The sequence below is a fragment of the Amphiura filiformis genome, chromosome 6 (assembly GCF_039555335.1).
Source record: "Amphiura filiformis chromosome 6, Afil_fr2py, whole genome shotgun sequence".
NCBI classification, from domain to species: Eukaryota; Metazoa; Echinodermata; class Ophiuroidea; order Amphilepidida; family Amphiuridae; genus Amphiura; species Amphiura filiformis.
The window spans coordinates 64238608-64260039 of record NC_092633.1 but is presented as its reverse complement, the minus strand read 5'-3'; the positions used below and the strand labels follow the sequence as shown (position 1 = coordinate 64260039).

Below are 21432 nucleotides of genomic sequence, written 5' to 3'. Positions count from 1 at the left end.
GAGATGATTAAAACGTGCGCAGAAAATCCGTCAGTGGATTCCCTGCGACCGTGCGCAGAAACACTCCACCGTTCTGACTCTAAATATATATATAGGGGGCCTATAATATTTGTTACTTTCAAAGTTATTTTTTTAAACATGTTTTTTAAACATGATAGGCAGAACTGACTCTAAACATATAGGCCTAAATAATATTACTTACTTTCTACCATAATAGTAATAAATCATAACAATTCCTGAAATGATTAAATCGTGCGCCGAAAATCCGTTAGTGGATTCCCTGCGACCGTGCGCAGAATTACTCCACCGGAGTTATATATAAATAATATTTCATAGTTATATATAAATAATATTCCCCTCTCAGAAGTGAGAGGGACATACACAAGCGCACGATACTTACCTCCCACGACCTGATCTATGCACAAAACGAAGTTTGGGACCACAAGAAACCCCTGTACCACAGAAAAGGTTTTGGCACCCCGGAAGAACGGGGATGACAACGCCCAGGTGTTGGTGTCGCCCAACACTAACGAGATATCGCCCTCACCAACACACGTTTCTTGCGACCCTCTACGTGTGAGAACGTATGACTTTCTTGAGGGGTGGAACGCATAAAACGCGGGACGGGCTCAGCTCGTGGGAGGTAAGTATCGTGCGCTTGTGTATGTCCCTCTCACTTCTGAGAGGGGAATACACTGCGCACCCTCTACTTACCTCCCACGACCTGATCTATGCACAGAATACCACTGAGAGCAAGGAGGTGGAAGAAAGTCGTGAGAGGTAAGGAGGGCACACAGTGCAAACTCCGCTCAACCACAACAAAAACCACCCAACCCAAGACTCACCTAACGTCCTCGATCCGATCCCTGGCGGCCTGCAAGCAGTGCTGAAGTACCTACAGCTGAATGACTTGCGAGGACGTCCTTGAGGTAGGTCGACTGGAAGGTGGTGGGGCTCTTCCAGCCTGCTGCGTCGAGCACCTCCCTCAGGGACACCCCAGAGTGGAAAGCCCAAGATGCTGCTTGGGATCGAATGTCGTGACACCTGACCTGTGACTGTGACTGTGTCTGAGGACCCGTCATCCGTTCGTGATGTTTTTGGTGGGCGCAACGGATGACGGAGGCAACCCAGTGGCTGATAGTGCTCCTAGCGGCCGGCCTAAATGGCCTGGCCGATGTAATGAAGAGCTGCCTGATGTCCCCCCTGATCTTCTCGGTACGCTTTAAGTACGATCTAAGGGCCCTAACGGGACATGACGGTTTCTCCGCCTGTCCTGCGACCAGGACCAGATCAGGGAGGAACACCGGGGAAGGAGTAAATGACATGGTCTGGTTCTTGGCCAAGAAACCGGTCCTAGGCAGGATGGAGACACCCCGGTTGGTAAAGCGTAAATGGTGCTCGTCGATCGACAGAGCATGAATATCAGAACAACGCCGACCGCAGGCCACTGCCACTAAGAACACTGTCTTTAGTGTCAGGTCCTGCAGCGAGAGGTCCTCCATGGGCTCGAAGGATTCGGCTAGATATCGCAACACCAACGGGAGGTCCCACTCCGGAACCAGGGAACGGACTGGGGGCCTCTCCGAGAACATGCCCTTAATGAGGGCGGAGAGGGCTGGACTAGAGGAGACCGTCATGCCTCCCCCAAAGCCATGATGGACCGCTGCTATGGCCGTCCTGTACGCTTGGGCAGTCCGAGGCATACAGCCGCCGTGGAAAACTTCTGTAAGGAAGTCCGCGACTTCGCCTACAGGGGCAAACTGGGGGTCGATTTCTCGACCGGCACACCACCTGTAGAACCGGCGAAGTCGCGAATCGTAAGTCTGTCGAGTCGACTGTCGCCTTGCCTTTGCAGCGAGCGCGGCAGCCGACTCAGAAAGTCCCGCCGCCTGGTAGGACTGGCGGAAATACGCCAAACAGTCAGATGGAGGTTGTTGATCACTCCCATCTGAACCTGCTGGCGTGACGGAACGGACAGAAGATTCCCACGGCGAGGAAGGCTGACTGGCTCCCCACTAGGAGGTCCAGGAGGCGGGGAACCACCACTGCTTGGGCCAGAGAGGAGCGACTAGAAGGAGAATACAGCCTGGAGAGCGGGCTACCTTCTCCAGCACCCGAGGGATCAGAGCAATGGGAGGGAAGGCGTAACCGAATACGCCCTCCCAGCTCTCCCGCATGGCGTCTCTGCCTATCGCCTGGGGGTCTTGGCCCCAGGAGAAGTAGGTCGGAAGTTGGTGGTTCCGATGAGACGCGAACAGGTCGACATGCGGGCGATCTAACCTCTGGAAGATGGAACGGCAGACTGCTGGATGAAGATGCCACTCTACTGACGCTCCCCTCTGGGCCAGGCGCGTGGATGACTGAAGCCCCCTCGGGACAGTGAATCGGCCAGGGTGTTGTCTACCCCGGCCAGATGCTCCGCACGGAGGAAATATCCTCCGTAGACACCACAGGAGGAGGGACACCGTCTCCTTGCAAAGGCTGGGACTTCTGGTGCCCCCTCCCTGTTGATGTAGGACACAACTGTCATGCTGTCGCATCTGACCAGGATGAACAGGCCGTGAATCCGTAGACCCAACTGGCGGAGGGCGAGGAAAATGGCCCACAGCTCGAGGAGATTGATGTGTCTCCGAGCTTGAGTCCTCGACCAACGCCCGGAGAGCCTGACGCCCTGAAAGTGGGCTCCCCACCCTGACTTGGATGCATCCGTGGTAAGGACGTGGGAAGGGCGGGGTTTCGGGAATGGAACGCCTATCTGAACACTCGGCTGACCTATCCACCAGGAGAGGCAGGGGAGGAGATGCCGAGGGACCGGAATCCTGAGGCTCAAAGGATGGCGCCACGCTCGATACCGTCCGAGGAAGTACAACTGTATCTTCCTCGTGCGTAGCCGGCAGCCTGGAACCAGATCTATGAGGCTGGCCATCAGCCCTAGAAGGCGAAGCCACGACCGAGCCTGGACCGATGCTGCCTGCCTGATCTGCAGAGCGCAGAGCCGAACGTCGGCGATCCTCGAGTCTATAGGAGAAACCCGGCCCTGGCGAAGTCTATAGTCGCCCCTAGGAACTGAGGCGACTGAGATGGGGAGAGAAAAGACTTCTGGTGGTTTATGATAAACCCCAGGGACTCTACCAGCCTGCACACCCCCTGAACATCCTGGCGCAGACACTGCGGAGAGGGGGCTACCAACAACCAGTCGTCTAGGTAGACGAAGATCGTGATCCCCTTCCTCCGGAGAAACTCTGCCACCGACTTGACCAGTCGAGTGAATGTCCGCGGGGCCGTGGAGAGGCCAAACGGGAGGACCCGGAACTGAAAGGCGGTACCGTCGAACACGAAGCGAAGCCATTTCTGGTCTGACTCGCAGATTGGTACGTGGAGGTATGCATCTTTCAGATCTAGGGTGACTCCCCACCAGCCTGGCTGAAGGACAGATAACACCGCCCGCAGCGTCTCCATCCGGAAACGTGGGGCCTTGATGTAGGCATTCAGGGGCTTCAAGTTGAGGATTGGGCGCCACTCCCCGATTTCTTTGTGGTAAGGAAGAACGTGGAGTAATGGCCTGTACGGAAGGCCCTGGGGAGAGGTGTGATGGCTCTCTTTGTTAGGAGAGCTTCGATCTCCCCCACCAAGGCCTCCCTCTGTAAGGGATCCAGCGGTGACGGGGTGACTCGAACCCCCCGGAACCGAGGAGGACGGGAGGTGAACTCGATCTGGTAGCCTAGAGACACTGTCTCTAGGACCCATCGGTCTGAGGTCACCCCCCGCCAAGCCCTGGCAAATGCCAGGAGACGACCACCCACTGGGAGCGGGCGGTCGGGTCCCGGAAGGAGTCAGAACCGGCGTCCCCGACCGCGTCCGCCATAGGCGGACGGGTCGTTACGACCGGCACCGTCACTCTTGCCTCGCCCTCCCTTGCGACTGCGATTGCGGTTGTGATTCCGCCTGCCGCCTCTTGCACCTCGCACGGGGCCAGAGGGGGCATGGGTGGCTGGCGGAAATAACGGTTGCAAGACGGAAGGATACTGCTGCTGCTGCTGCTGAAATTGCTGAGCAACCAGCTGCTGCTGCTGGGGCACCTGGATATAGGTCGGGTTGGCTGTCTGACCTTTGGACCGAAACCGCTTGGGCGCTGATGTGGCCGGTGCCTTTGGTTGGCTGGCCTCCTTAGCCGCCTTCCGTCTGGTACGTTCATCTTCGGTCAGCCTGGGAAAGGCCCCGCCGAATAGATCAGTACCAAACGGAGCAGACCTCAACTCTCTTTTGTCCGAGAAGTTGAGCGCCTGGGCGACCAAGGCTCTGCGCGCCAGGACAGACCGAGTAGAAATCCGAGCGAAATGCTCCGCTGAGAGATGATTGAGGTCAGCCAGCACATGTACCGCCCTCAGTGTCGCCTCAGGAGACAAGGACCTTTCCTTGTCCAGCAAGCTCCGTGCTAGATGAGCGCTGACGAGCTGTTGGACATTGGAAATGCGGAGCCCGTCTCTGGCGAGAGACTCCAGGGACCGTAGCTCCTCATCCCGGGCTTTATCCCAGGGAGGCACCTTGTGGGGCGCCTTTGGTCCAGCCTGCCTGGGGGCTCCCTCAACTCCTGAGGGGAGGGCGCTCTCCGGGCGACACTTGGTCCCCTTATCCCGCTCCATCTGGCGATAGGCCGCCTCCGGACAGAGGGGGGTTTCTAAGAACGCCACATCCTCTGTAACGTGGGGGAACGCCCGTGCCAGCCACGGGAGGCGGTCTACCTCACCCTTATCCTGTACGGCCGTGGTGAGTGCCTTGATGTCACGCGATAAGGGGATGAAGGGCATTGACTTGGGGGCTTAGCTGGCTTTGCCGCATATCCTAAGTCGGAAGCCAGTTGCGGAGGTGTCTCGAACTCCAGTCTCATCTTAGCGTCCGATAGGACGGCTGCGAAAAAGGAGCCGAGACCTTAGGAGTAAGGAGCCTCTCCTGCAACTGGTCCTCCTCGGAGCCTTGAGTCGGTGCTGGGAATGAATAAGGGTCCCCCAGCCTCGACACTGATCATAACTCCACTGGTACCGTCCAGGTGGAGCCGGGTCGGCTGAGGAACCCTCCCCACCGAGATCGCTCCTGATTGGGGCCACGCTCTGGACCGAGGGCGGCCTGACCGCTCTGCGGTCGAATGTAAGGAGAAACCTTGAGTTTCTGCAGCGAACGTCGAGCCAGCTAAGCGCGGGGGAAGGTGTGGAATCTGAGCCTGTGAGCCTGACGGAAGGAAGGACTGGGTCATACTCACTGGCGGAGGAAACGACGATGGGCCTGGGACCAAACGCGAGAGAGAGTAGGATCGACCCTGTTGGTCGGCCACGGTGAACGTGTCTGGCCAAAGTGCTTGGCTCTGCAAGGGAATACCGACCGAAGAGGGTTGTTGGGAAGCTCCGAGGGAGACCGAGAAAGGCGCTGAATGACTGACGGGGTCGCGATGAACCCCAACGGGGATATCAGAGCCCTCTCTGTCAGCCCTGGGGGGAGTCGAAAAATCCCGAAAAGACTCTACCTCCGTCTGACTCTGAGAGCCATCTGAAAGCTCATCATAGCTAGCCTCTATGCTAATCGCATCGGACTGCGGATCCGGACCTGTTGAAGGCAAACCTGGACCCACTGGTCGGGTTACCGCCGAGGGCACCTGACCGGGATCTTTGCCTAACAAACCAATGAGTTGGTTCATGCGGTCTTACGCCGACGGGTCCGAAAGTGATGAGATGAGCGTTGACAGTGCCTCAGCCTGAGATGCCGAGCATTGACTGCTCTGGGATCTCGGATGCTCAACCATCGAGGGAGCAGCTAGGGCAGAGGAGGGATCCCGAAACACGCTCTGGCCAGGGGCCGAGCGTAAGGGATCCGAGCGGTTGACCGGTGGACCATGGCGGCCGCCGGGGTCGCTCTACCGTCCTGGACGGACGGGAGGCCTTCCGACGGTCGAGCCGTGGAACCATTGAGGTCGACCGCACACGGGGAGGACGCCTGAGCAGCGCCTACGCCCGGGGCACTCAACCCGACCGCAACTGGTGCCGTCGAGGAGTGGCCGCTCGGGCGCGAGCCAGCCCATTGCTCAGAGGATGCCGGGGCCGCATACCCACCTACGGCACTCGACCCGGACGCCGTAGCGCTCAGGGAGCCGCCGTGAGGGTACGAGCCTCCTAGCATAAGGGCGGGCGGAGCCAAAAAGGCTTGGGGACTGCCCGACCGAGGGACAGATAGAGAGATTGACTCTCTCATACCTGGTCTCCTGGAGCTAGAGGACCCAGGGGACAGAGGACAAACTCCCTGGCTGGCGGGGGCTAGGGACACTTTCTTCGCCGAGCCAGACGACTCCTGCGAAGAAGAACGGCGTTTGCGGTTCCTGTCCCTAAGCCCCTCCACCTTACGTTGGTGAGACTTCTGTAGTTTCACCTTATGGGCCAGGGACCTAGCCCAGGCCTCCTTGGACCAGTCACGGTCAATGGTGCACGGTTGGTCCGGTGAGCACGACCTACAAAGCAGGCATGCCTCATGCGCATCGTCTTTCCCAAGGAATGCCTTGCACGCAACACACTGCCGAGGTTTGCTTCTGGTCCCCAACGCCTTGGAGGGAGTACTCTCTTTAGACATTTTGATAACTACCTGTAATGGAGAAAGGGTAAGAAAACATGTAAACTCCTCTCGTCTCCGAAGGACTGGAGGGAGGGACCCCCGGCGTAAGAAGAGGGGGATAAGCAAGAGTGTCAACCTGTAAGGGGTCACAGACTCCCCCAAGGGGAGAACCCCCTCCTCTACCGCCAGAGAACCCAAAACATGAAAAGGCGCACGGGATCCAAAAAGTGAACACGAGATCCCCTACTACTGAGAGGTGCGCATGGGAACAGTTTTGACATAGGCCCCGCACTATTAAGCGAAAAAACCGCGAATTTTAAGCTTACCACATGTGCGAGGGAAAAATGAATCAAAACACCGACTACGAAAGCCAAAGTAGCCGGGACAGAAGGGGAGATCGCCAAGAAAAAATCCCGGCGACCTCCCAGTGGAATTACCAGGGGGGAGCCGAGTGAAAACCTATGAATATTTTACTTGGGCGGTCTCACTTCGGCCACAGAGACTACGAGAAACTAGCAAGAAAAAACATCACAAATGGAAAAAAAAAAAAATCTTGCTAAAGTTACAGAAAATATCACCGAAGTGATTACTGATACTTGCGTAACCGTTACTCGGAAATAAGCCTCACGCTGCTACGATATTTCTCAACAGAAATTGGAGCTCTTCGTAAACACGTCCTTGTTGGTCGCAAGAAACGAATTGGTGAGGGCGATATCTCGTTAGTGTTGGGCGACACCAACACCTGGGCGTTGTCATCCCCGTTCTTCCGGGGTGCCAAAACCTTTTCTGTGGTACAGGGGTTTCTTGTGGTCCCAAACTTCGTTTTGTGCATAGATCAGGTCGTGGGAGGTAAGTAGAGGGTGCGCAGTGTATTTCATACTTTCTACCTGGGGAGTTTCTGCGCACGTGCGCAGAATTACTCCACCGTTCTGACTCTAAATATATGTATAATAATTTATTTCTTACTTTCTAAGTTATGTTTTTTAAACATGAAACTTGATGCGCAGAACTGACTCTAAACATATAGGCCCTAAAATAATATTTCATACTTTCTACCATTTAATAATATTAAATCATAACAATTCATGAGATAATTAAAACGTGCGCCGAAAATCCGTCCGTGGATTCCCTGCGACCGTGCGCAGAATTACTCCACCGGAGTTATATATATAAATAATATTTCATACTTTCTACCATTTAATAATATTAAATCATAACAATTCATGAGATAATTAAAACGTGCGCCGAAAATCCGTCCGTGGATTCCCTGCGACCGTGCGCAGAATTACTCCACCGGAGCTATATACGGAGGGGAGTTTCTGCGCACGTGCGCCGAAAGTCCATCCGTGGATTCCCTGCGACCGTGCGCAGAATTACTCCACCGGAACTATATACGGAGGGGAGTTTCTGAGCACGTGCGCCGAAAATCCGTCAGTGGATTCCCTGCGACCGTGCGCAGAATTACTCCACCGGAACTATATACGGAGGGGATTTTCAGTGCACGTGCGCAGAAAATCCGACTGTGGATTCCTTGCGTCCACCGTGCGCAGATAATCCACTAACGGAAGTTCTGCGTAGGGGTCGCAGAAGCTCCACTGGTGGATCATGTACATACATGATAGGCCTAGATAACTTTTCAGTACATCAGAAATAGTGCAAAACACACTTTAAAGAGATTTAAACGCTACAATACTTGCCGTATTCTCGTTCGACATTATTTTATTGCACTAATTCTAACAAATATACCAACTAAACAAAAAAACATCCAAGTCACTCATTTTCACATAAAGGTACCAACATTTCTTTTTCACTCCTATTTCACACGATTAAAAATAAATTCTTATAAGGGCTATGATTAGTGAACCATCCGATTAGTAGCCTTAAATTAAGGAGTGTAATAGATTTGGATATAAATTGCTATCTGCCATATGATTTTAATAGTTTTAAGATTTCCAACGAATAGTGCCCGCTATATCAATATTTTCTATAATATAGCCTACGTTGCTTTCTTCTGTACTTATCACAGATAATAGCCTACTCGTACTGTTTATGCTTTGACATAATTTATTAATTGATGTACTGAGAGATAGGAAAGACGTCATTTATAATGAGAATACTCACGTTACACTCTAAATTTCAAGGATTTAAATTAAATCCCAAGGGACTGTAGTTAGGGACCAATCAAGTGCTAGATTTTTAAAATTAAATCTTTAAGATTTAAAATTAAATCTTTAAGATTTAAAATTAAATCTTTAAGATTTAAAATTCAAATCTATAAGATTAATTTTAAATCTAAAATTGATTGGTCCCTAACTACAGTCTTAAGGATTTATTTTTAAATCCTTGTAATTTAGAGTGTACTCTTTATAATTATGATTAGAATGAATATTAATCTTACTCATTGTAATTCAATTATGCCAGTAAGATATCACAGGAACGTCTGGTAAGTAACTCTAGGTATAAGGATAGACTATGCCATAGGCGATTTTTGATAAATAAAAATATGTTATTATTCATGATGAACGCATTCAGTTGAACTCGAAATTATACTGATATTTATAACATCAAAATACTAGTATAAAATGGTTATGAAAAAGTTTATATAATTATATTTGTGACAGTAAAAGTAAAGTATACGTAGGCTTATATTATTGAATGCAACATATCATAATGGCATAACTATAATGGTACTTCAATACTGAACAATTATAATTTTAGAATCTGCCAGTTTATTAATCGCGAAAGCCCGAGTTAAAAATCACTTGGGAAGCTAACAAACAGAGGGAGTACGGTGACTGAAAAGATCAGATGTGAAATTCTATCAATTGTGCTCAAAGTAATTGAATCAGAGTTCTAAGCTTAAATGCAATAGCCAGAGTATGCACAGTTGGCAAGTGGATTACGGAGAAGTCTAGGTATAAGGATGGAATCCATGGTATAAAAGACATAATCACGCGATTATTAGTATACCCATCTTCATGTAACATTTACAAGCAGAATTGCACCAGTGCTGTTAACAAAACACAAGCAAACAATACAAACAAACACACAAACAGAAACAAAACATATTTGCCAATGTGTGGACATGAACAAAAATATTTTCGAATTGTTCAAACTGGTTTTAAAGAGATATTCTAAAGCTTTGATATAGCCGCATATCCTCTTTGTTCAATCTCATTTTCTTGGATTTAAATGTAATGGTTAGCATGGTTAGTCACTCATGCGTTTCTTGCATGAATAAGTCTCATGAAGGGCGTTGCCTTAATACCACATCTGAGATAAATAAAGAAATGATGGCATTTATACAGGGCTTTTCACATGTGCACATGTACCAAACCGCTTTACATTAATTCGGCTGTAGTTAGAATATATGTCAGCTGCCATACAATGCCCAAGGCATGCTCATACCTTTGGGCGGCGCTCAATGGACAATATTCATAACAGCTCCCCATGCGCCCCTGGGTAGAGAGAGGCAAGTGAGGTAAAGCGCCTTGCCCAAGAGCACAACACAATGGCACCGCCGGGGCTCGAACTCGCAATCCACCGATTACAAGGCAGAGCCCGTATCGCCGCGCCATGTGCCTCTAATCTTGCAATATCTGGTCAATTAATTCAGAATTCCGGCACTGAAGATTGTTTTTAGGCCAAAAGAAAGTGTATATAATTTATTGGTTACATTTAGAGACTAATCGAAAATAATCTAACACCGGCCATTTCGGCACCAAACGGTGCAGGTGTTCTTTTAATTTCCCTGATAGAAGATGAATTCGGAGATTCGTAATAGATTCACACTAACACGATGCACTGTGATTCGGAATTAATGCGACAGTGTGTAACATTAAACATTAGAATTAGATGACACACGACAATAATCACATGTCGTATGAAACATAAATGCTGCCATTTCAAGAAATATATAAAGCGTATAATAGTGCTGCGCATACACTACTAATATCATTGCAGTTGTAGCAGTGTAGGTAAAGCTATAGCGGTATATCCAAGTATTAGTAATTCACAGGTGTCCAGGAATAATTGATTGCAGAACAAACAATACATGCACTTAAAATTGTGTTGACATTATAATTGTTGTCAAGCAATAAGACATCCAGGATAGTATAAGATGTTGATCTTGTACTTAATAGCAGACCCAACATGATCATCTGAACGTTGCTATAAAGAGAAAGATAAATAGGAATTTGATATAAATGATATTGAAAGCTAGGATTAATATACAAAATTAATAGTCATCGCAGCCTATGAAGTGAGTGACCTTGTTTTATATTAAACTCATTTGTTTATATTAACGCAATTCCTTGAATATATATTATATACGTTGAAATTCATTATCATTTATAGATTTTGATAGAATATCATAGTGATTGCTTAATTGCTTAATCTGTAAAGTCACAAATTGCACTTCTGCATCGTCGAAGTATTGCGCTTAAACAAAACGCTTACCAGTGATCGCAGCATTGATTAGTGGTAGGACTGGTACCAGAGTACCATGGAAAATAGAACACGGTCCTGTTGCAATATAATGTACGTGTAGGGCACACTCCTATATAAACGCATTGTCGTCACTGCATTTACGACACAAATGTAAAAAGTACATTGTTTGACTCCAGGTTTTCGTAGATCAAGCCATAGACTGTAAACTTTTTACAGTCTATGATCAAGCTATTTCGTGTGCGATCCTGTGCGTGTCGGGTTTCTTTTACACCTTCATCATTCTTGCGTAATCCCCTATTCTCTTATTTCCTTTTTTTAATTTGGAGGCTTTCACATAAAGAGCTATTTTGCTCTACAACGCCGTTTTCCCCAATAAAATCGGACATTCCTAAGCGAAGAAATTGAGTTCGTAAGTTATGGTATTAAAAAATTGGAAATTGAAATATCGTGGGTAAAAAGCTGAAAAGACAAATAAAACCAGAACAGAACAATTTAGAGAACAATAATGAATTAATAATAATGAACAATAATGAATTAAAGAGTTGACAGGAGATTAGGAGTTAATGTTTTCTGCAGTTTCAGTGTACATCTTCTCACCGTTGATGGTTTGGTGGACTGTCATGTAACATGGATGTAGTAAGCCGTGATCCTAAAAATGCCTTTCACATTGACCAAAACTAATTACAAGACCTCTTCTACATTGAGGCTGGCTTTCCCTTTTAAAGGGAATTTTTATTTATCTGTCTGTCTGTCTTTCTTTCTCTTGCGGTACTTTGTCTAACCAAGCATTCTTCCTTCCTCATCATGTATACTTCATTCATTGCCTGCATTATTGTTGCAAATCCAACGTCAATTCTGGGTGTTCTTATTAAATAATGCAATCGAAGGTTACACTTAACTTGTTTACAACCAGGATAACGAGATTTTGTTCATTCGTTTTAAATAATGCATGCACTTCATTTTCTTGATAAATCCAAACCTCAAACTTCCGCATGATGGTTTGAAAATTTATTATTTATTGTTCCAGCAAGGTCTGCAGGCATTACTTGTGATTTAAACTGATAAATGTAAAATACTACACTGTTAGAATCCTGTTGGGGTCACCTGCACAGGTATATGCACCGTCGTCAAGGTACATGGCTGGTACTGTGCAGTACCAGGTGAGTACCAGTGTAGGAGTGCAGTACCACTTCTGATGGGTCCTGTGCAGTAGGCCTCTAACAGCACTGGTACTATGTAGGTACTTTGTCTGCACCAGTCAGGTATCTTGGCGACGGTGTACCTGTGCATACAGGCACAACAAGAATCTTGTAGTGTATATGAAAATAACAAAACATATGTTTATGTCTGAACTTGATTAGGCCTATAGATATATAAACATTACATTGATTTACTCTTTTCGTTTCAGTTCTTATTAGATTAACATCATCCACATCCCGCTGATTTTCAAGGTTAATGGTTTCTTTTACATAATATTACATATGGTTTCCTATATTCATATATATTTAGCAACATATTGTCCATGAGAAAGTTGAGCCCCGAGCAAAAGCGAAAATGAAATTAAGGGCTGATAAAGGAGATGTTAAAAGGGCCTCGCCCTGTTCCTTGTCCATGGGCCCCCATAGCTCTTGCTACGCACCTGTCGCTCACACATTCATTTCACTCACTCACCCCCACCCCCATCCCGGTACACCAATCACATACCACACACCGCACACACCCCTCCCGCAAGATCACCCCAACCAACTCACACAAAATATAATTTCCCGTGTCGAGACAATCAAGCATGGATGTATTTTTACCATTGCCAGGAATAACATTGTACCATATACTGCACATACAAATAGGTAAAGAAGCAAACCTGAAAATTTAGTAATGGCACAACACCCACACACCACCCCACAACCACCCAACCCCATCCCCAACCATTGTATATCTGGGACATCACCCATATAAACACCTAGCTATGAGTGCGTAGGCCTACTCAGAAATAATATTTCTCTGTGGAGACAAATTCGACATCAATGTAGTTTTACCATTGCCTGGAATATCAATTTGCGAGATACGGTATTGCAGCCTTCTACAATAAAAGCTTAATGCACAACCAACAACAACGTTTAACGCACTCTCATCCTACACACACCCGTTCATCCTACAAACACCACCCATCACATGTGTACACACCCCAATACAAATAAGCATTAAAACTATAACACATTTCTGTACTGAAAGACAAACCAGACATCAATGTAGTTTTACCATTGCCAGGAATACATCACAAAATAAGCTTGTTGACACATGGAAACAGGCAAATACAAACGTGACTATATATTTGACATAACACACACACCCGTTCGCACACCAGCTACCCTCCCATCACACACCCCCACCCCCACCCCACCCACAAGACATACTTTCCCCTTAGCATACCGACAACACTGGACAAACCAATTATGAGGAAGGAAGGCGATCGATGGATTGACCTTTTGCGAGCTGGCGAAATTTCTGATTAATACTAGTATTTCTTACACCATAGAGAAAGGATAAATGATTACACAAAGCTTTACACAACAGGAAACACTGTAAACTAGCCAAAAATAATATCCTTATTCAGCAACTATAGATTGCTCAAAAAGTGACCTCACCCTGGCAAATATGCATTTTTGTTCCCAGCATATATATCTGAACTGTATAATTATGTGAGTACTGGACAACGCTCCCCGGTCGAGCCAAGTGACCAGGTAATGTACATGAGGTCATTCTTAGAATGTGTAAACATGTTGTGGTTATGGAACTGCGTACTGAGGGATGAGCATGTTTCTAGTGAGTGTTTACAAGTCTGCATTGATTAGAGTATTAATCTACTTTTATTTTCATTATATCAATTTGTGAGGGCAAAAAAAAAGCAGATCTACCAAATAATGAATAATATGTGCATTTGGCACCGTGACTACATGTAATAAGGATCACATTTGTGATAGTAAAAAGCAAGGAAAGTAACATATTTTGCGTGATGAATGTGTTAATCTTGCAGAGCAAATCCCGGAAATCGTCCAGAACATAGATAGTGCAATACGATTTGCGTAGATCATGATGCAGTCATGTCTACAGTATAAGTCACCACGACCTTTGCAGGACTTAAACCCCATTAAAAGCTATTATTAGATAACACTCATTGAAAATAGCTCAACTATGTTAAATCAGATCTTCTCTGGTTAAATCCACACTACACATGTTTCTGTTTTACCTGTGCAATGAGCAATGAGCTGGTATTATAGTTTCAGTTGGGTGAACGATTATAAAGCAAACGCAAGGTAACAATACTGTGTGGGCCTTTGTTTACGAAATGAGACAATAGTCTGCATATTGTTAACCAGCATTCATGAAAAAGAGAAACATAATGGTTGCAGACTTAACACGGTTTGGAAATAATTGCTTCATATTTTTTGGTGTTATCTGTCGTTTACATATCCTTCCTAAAACACCAAAGTGCGAGAATTTCAGAGAGAACTTTAAATATTGGCCGGTTATTTTTCACACAGTGACGTTAACTAGGCAATGCCCTATTACCTATAACATACACTAAAACACCAAAGTGCGAATATTTCCAAACATCTAAATTAGCTAAAATTTAGGACATGTTACAAAACTATATTTTCTAGAATTTCAGAGAGTACTTTAAATATTGGCCGGTTATTTTTCACACAGTGACGTTAACTAGGCAATGCCCATATACACCTATAACATGCACTGTTTGTACCGGGTGTTTGTAGAGGTCAGTGAGCTGTTCTAATGGACAGTAACTGCAGTATGTTACATGGTTCGTATAGACCAGCGAGCTGTTCTCGTGGTTTGTACGATAGTACAATGTCTCTTGTACCGACATAAACATTATTTATTATTTATTTTATTTCATTGTACAGGGTAGCCCTTCATGGACGTCCATATCATCAAATCATTCAAAATCTTGCATGTCTATGCATGTTCTGGTATTTTGCATTTTTGCATATACGGGACCAATTTTCCAGGGATTTCAGATTCTGTATCATATGCATGTTCTGGTTATATGTTACTGTATACAGTACAGAGGTAAACCCCGGAACTGCAGTCTTAATTACATTAGCGAGACGATCAATAATCAAAGTCAAGGACGTTCCATACATATTGATACGGAATTTATTTACTCTATTTTGTGAATATTAATATAAATATTTTAATCACTGAAGTGTATGGTTGTGATTAAGCTTGATTTAGTGAACAATAACTGCTAATGTAATCGATATTGTCAAATATAGCACTTGGTAATTACGTCAGCTGAGAGGTCAGAGATTGATTTTAGAATAAGGCACCATGCATATGCTTAATAAGGAATTATCAGAGATCAACGCAAATGCATAAATATTTGAACATTTTAATAGTATCTTAAAGGTTTCTAAATGAAATTTTAAAACAACAGGAAACAGCAGTGCTGAATTCTAAATATAATTGCATGTTGCAATATACAGAATCCTCCAACATTGATGAAAATCACAACAAAAAAAATATCGCTTTACACATCGGATTTGTGATATTTTTTAGATTTTCTGATTTCGCAAATCATTGATAGTACAAGCATTTGAATTAAGTACATGTACTGTCAGGGTTGACACTCGTACTTACATATTACATGCTCAAATAAAGTGTGTAACAAGCTCAGAAGCTGTTCATATCGAATTTATTTGCATTTAAAGTACTTGAGACGGTTGTAGTTTATTTAATTTGCACAAGCTAGTACGATATAGAGTGAGTATAAGTTCACCTCAAACATGTTTACAATAGCATAATCAACATTTGTTCTTTTAAATTACATGTTGTATCGTCCGCCTCAATGGATTTTAGTGTGATTTTGCATCGTGAAAAATGAAGTATTTGCTACACTTTGGGGTATAATTTCTGTACGGTCACAACTATTGTCTGGAAGCTCCTGGGAACCGGGCTGGGAACGAGACTATAGCATATGCTTTATATAAGTACCGATGTGTTCAAAACTCGGTCTACACGGTATTTTCCACCTTACATAAGTCAAGCCTTGGGATCTCATTTTTAGAACACATACCATTCCTCTTGTGTGTCAGCTTTATTTCTCTTAATATTCGAGCGCAAACACCGCTAGCCGACCCGACCTAAGCTATGAAATTTGGGACACCTTGGAAGTAGTTCCTTGGAGAAAAGTTTTTAGTCAATTTTACCCTGGGTCAATGAAGCTGCATTATACCATTTTGATAAAAAGAACGGCGTTGACATTTACGACCAAGACGTAGACATCGATAGAAGGATCTGAACAAGTAAAGGAAGGCTGCAGTGGAAACTGCTTCATGTCTTATCGTAAACATCGATAAACCGATATCAAACGGAAATCTCGCAGTTAAAGCATCACTCTGTTTCGGAGAAAGTGTCTTATATTAAAATCATTAATGATATCCACGAGGGAATGTGTGCATTTGCAGTGTTGATGCAAATTGGCTGCTTAGTTTCCCGCTTAATTTTTTTATCTTGTCATTCTGATTTTATTTATCGTCTGCAGGTTTGCGGCTACCCGGTGTGACGTCAGAGGGTGAAATAACCGAACAGGCCATGATACTATGCAAGGAATACATACAAAATAAACTGAAACGGGCTGGTTTACTTTCTACAAATGACCTCAAATCTCGTTTTATGAAGATCAGCGAAGTATCAAGAGAACTTCAATTTATAGGACTGGAACTGGAGCAGCTTTATCCTACGCTATTTAAAGATGTCTGTAGACAGCTTAATGTGAATTTATCTTCTGAAACAGTAGCAGATGAGGTGTTCACAGAGGTTGCTGCTGAACTTTTTGCGAGTGGCATTACGTGGGCGAGAGTGGTCGCCATGTTTTCAGTGGCTGGTTCCATTGCTGTAGAATGTTTTCAACAAGGAAATGTAACATATATCAACACAATTGTCAATAGCTTAGCAAACTTTGTCAGGAACCATTTAGCATTATGGATATCTCAACAAGGTGGATGGGTACGTCACATATAACAATACTGCGAAGGAACCACGATTTGAGTGAATAGGGTTTTTTTTTGTTAATTGGTGCCACGAATTCACAAGTCAAACCTAGCAAACATAAAACGTTTTACAGTAAACGTTTAAATGTCGGGTTATATAAAGGGCATTTAAACGTTCCAATAACCATGATAACATTTAAAAAAACATTACAGTTAAAATTTTGATACAAAATATTCTAAACAGAATGCTATGTAAGTGTTGACAATATATTTTGCAAAAAATGTTTGCCTACAATATTTTACACTAACGTTTTAAAATCATTTTCAGTACATTTATATAACCCGACATTTAAATGTTATTAAAACGTTTTGAATAAACGTTTTAAGAACATTTTTGTGTTTACTAATACTAGGAATACAACCAGTTCAACGATGAATGGTTTGATTTGATCAATTTACTAATTAAGTTTACACGACTGGATTCTTTTATAATGCTTCCATTTTGGAGTGGGTAGATTAAAATATCATTTGCATAACAGGTAGATTTGCCTTATTAAACAATTCCGGCATGTAAGACCTTTACCACGTTGACGCCACGAATAATAAGCAAAATCCATTAGTTAAGCGAAAATTACCTATCAAGCAAATGAAGAGCCACTATCTATTAGCGAGGGTTGTAGTACAACACAATACTTTTACTTAAAGGTACTGCAGGCTTAAAGGCACTATCAATTCATTTGCCAAGGTTTTAAAAACGTAACAATAAGCTAAAATGGCGTACATGTCTCATAAATGTACTCGATTAGTAAGGCTTCAAGAATAGGTAGATTTATTTATATAAAGCAATATTATGAACACTGATCCACGACTGATTAAATTTTTGCATATTCTTGTCCACAGAACAATCTTGTGCGGTCATTTCGTCAAAAAAACAACTCTCAAATGTTATGGACGGTTAGCTTAGTAGGAGCAGTGTGTGGTATTGCCGGGACTCTAATGGCTACTTCTGGCGGGAAACTATGACTAGGGTCAACATGGTCGTGGTGGTCTCACTACTGGCCATTCTAAAGAGAATTAATAGATAAACATTATGCTAAGTGAAGCATCTACAGAATTATTGCAATATACATGTATATATGAGACCAAATGTGCACAAAAGACGACCTTACGAATTTGTGCGATACAATATTTTCATAAAAATAAAGAAGAGCACCCACAACTTTGAGCTACTTTGCAAACGTTTTGTTTTGGGTCTCTAATTAATTTGTACTTGCAGCTGTTATTACACAATATGTGACGTAGACGGTGAAACTGTAAGCAAAATAGGATAATAAATGATTTAAGAGCTCCATTGCAAAATCGCTCAAAATATGACAATAAAATTTTTAAAAAACCAGTATAGAACCAAATTTAATATCAAAACTAAACGCTTGTAGTAGGCCCAGTAGGCCCCTACACTAAGATTCCTATTGGCGCCACCTGCACAGGTACACGGTCGCCAAGGTTCTTGGTTGGTACTGTGCAATACCCGTATAGTACCAGTGCAGGGGAGCACGGTGGTCGAGCGGAACGGGCTCCGACTTATAATCAGAAGGTTGCGGGTTCGAGCCCCGGCGACGCCATCGTGTTGTGGCCTAGAGCAAGGCATTTTATCTCGATTACTCCTCCCCACCCAAGTGTATAAATGGGTACCGGCTTTCTTAAACGCTAGGGAGGTAACATACTCGATGTGGAGGAGGTGTAGCAATCCCGCTATAGCAACATTACATGGAGGTGTCTGGCCCAATCGCCAATGAAAGAGAGATGGGCACTCCGATCACTGTCTATACAGGATCGTCTCCTTTACCTTTTTTTTACCAGTGCAGTATTATACTACTACTGGTAGGTCATGTGGTGCAGTAGCAGCATTGGTACTGCGTATGTAGTCTGCGCAGTCAGATACCTTGGCGAAGGTGTACCTGTGCAGAAGGCCAAAATAGGAATCTTTTAGTGTAATAAGAAGCTACAGGTTTGTACCAACTGCATGACCAGCACAATTTCACTTGGTTTTCACAATCTAAAGACGTATAATACAACGTAACAAAATACTTTTAGAATATCTATGGCAATTTTATCTTATGTTGAAGATATGTTTTTACAGTAAATCGTACCTTTTGTTCACTTTTCTGATATTATTATAACGAATTGTTTTAAATGAATACTTAAAAAAATGGTTCGAACTTTTGGTATTAATTAAGGAGACTCGAAGATCCAAGTCCTCTTAATGAACGGTTTGTCTGTATGGTGATTTGATAGGGAAGACACTCCACACCAGACTATAATAAAAACTAATGATAATTAATAATAAAGTGAATAATCAAGTTTGTTTATTGAACAATCACTCAGGTTTTCTCTATGGGAATTCATAATGAGTTATAGTATAAGTACGAGTACGTCGTCGGTTGTCACAGTACTGGTACAGCCGGTCCCTGTGTGAGTGGTCGAGCTTTCGACAGACGTGTCTCTGACTTCATCAGGACACCCTGATGAAGTCGGAGACACATCAAGGTTCGACCACTCACACAGGGACCGGCTGTTGTACCGGTACTGTGATAAACCGACGGCGTACTTGATTTATCATAACTTGTCATTCGGACAATATGTATGTTAATGGTTACATTATTACATGTGTATCCAAATTACGTTCTTAGCATTTAACAGAATATAATCTGTATCAAAATGATTGATCCATATTGGTCATAGCAATGAAGGACAAGAAAGCCATGCCTAAATTAATATGCAATATTAGATTCATATGACCTTAATAAAATTGGACACTCTCCGAACTACTGATGTTAGTAATTTCAAGTGGGCCCAATATTGCATTTAGACGACATATTCGATTAAACAATATCAAAACTCACTCTGAGCTAGTCTCTATATATTTTCTCTTGTCAAGGCTCTGGTTTTTGCATTACAAGGATTTATGCATTAGCGGTGCATTGATATTGTATGCCAATGTAAATCATCATTTCTACATTGGTGAATGTTACAAAACCAAGCTTGTGAAATATTTTACAATCTTGTATCACGTTCATAATTGAGGTGCATCAGAGATAATGCGCCGAGGATATAATAGAATGACGGTGTTAATTAAACTCCTAAGCGAAAAGGTTAGCAATTTAACATTCGATTAAACAATATCAAAACTCATTCAGTCTGAGCTAGTCTATATATTTTTTTCTCTTGTCAATAGAATGACGGTGTTTATTAAACTCCTAAGCGAAAAGGTTATGAAAATAGCCGTTCAAAACTCGTCAGTAAATCCGTTATAGAAGCTGGGAAACTCGGGTATTTACATGAAGTAATTAATCTGTTCACAATCTTGGATAAGAATGAGCGTCGTTTCATTTTATTATTAACATATAAATAATGTTATTACATAATGTCCCTGTGACCTTAGGATTTTGTGCGATACAATATTTTCATAAAAATAAAGAAGAGCACCCACAACTTTGAGTTACTTTGCAAACATTTTGTTTTGGGTCTCTAATTAATTCTTATTTGCAGCTGTGTGACGTAGACGTTAAAACTTGAAGCAAAATAGGATAATAAATGATTTAAACCGCCCAAAATATGACAATATAATTTTAAAAAACCAGTATAGAACCAAATGTAATATCAAAACTAAACGCTAGTAGTAGGCCATACACTAAGATTCTTATTGGCGCCGCCTGCACAGGTACACGGTCGCTAAGGTACTTGGTTGGTACTGTGCAGTGCCGGTGTAGTATCGGTGCAGAGGAGCACGGTGGCCGAGCGGAACGGGCTCCGACTCATAATCGGAAGGTTGCGGGTTCGAGCCCCTACGACGCCACCGTGTTGTGGCCTTGAGTAAGGCATTTTATCTCGATTACTCCTCTCCACCCAGGTGTATAAATGGGTACCGGCATTCTTAAACGCTGGGAAGGTAACAGACTCGCTGTGGAGGAGATGTAGCGATCCGGGGTAGCGACCCCCTATAGCAACATTACATGGAGGAGTCTGGCTCAATCACCAATTTAAGAGAGATGGGCATCCCGATCTCTGTTTGTTTATACAGGATCATCTCCTTTACCTTTGTTTACCAGTGCAGTATACCACTACTGTGGTGCAGTAGCAGCATTGGTACTGCGTAGGTACGCTGTGTAGTCAGGTACCTTGACGACGGTGTACCTGTGCAGAAGGCCAAAATAGGAATCTTTTAGTGTAATAAGAATCTACAGGTTTGCACCAACTGCATGACCAGGGCAATTTCACTTGGTTTTCACAATCTATAGACGTATAATGCAACGTAACAAAATACTTTTAGAATATCTATGGCAATTTTATCTTATGTTGAAGATATGTTTTTACAGTA

General features: G+C 44.1%; 1 protein-coding gene across 2 annotated transcripts in view; it reads left to right on the top strand.

Moving 5' to 3' along the window:
* LOC140155811 (bcl-2-related ovarian killer protein-like) overlaps window positions 1-20485 on the top strand; it is a 62051-nt gene extending 41566 nt beyond the window's left edge. The window contains exons 2-3 of one of the 2 annotated variants that reach the window (XM_072178792.1): window positions 16607-17070; window positions 17955-20485. In XM_072178792.1, coding sequence (XP_072034893.1) covers window positions 16607-17070; window positions 17955-18077 — 587 coding nt within the window. In that variant the 3' untranslated portion in view covers window positions 18078-20485. The remainder of the gene's footprint in view (window positions 1-16606; window positions 17071-17954) is intronic. The other variant, XM_072178793.1, reaches the window with a different exon arrangement.
* The last annotated feature ends 947 nt before the right edge of the window (window positions 20486-21432 follow it).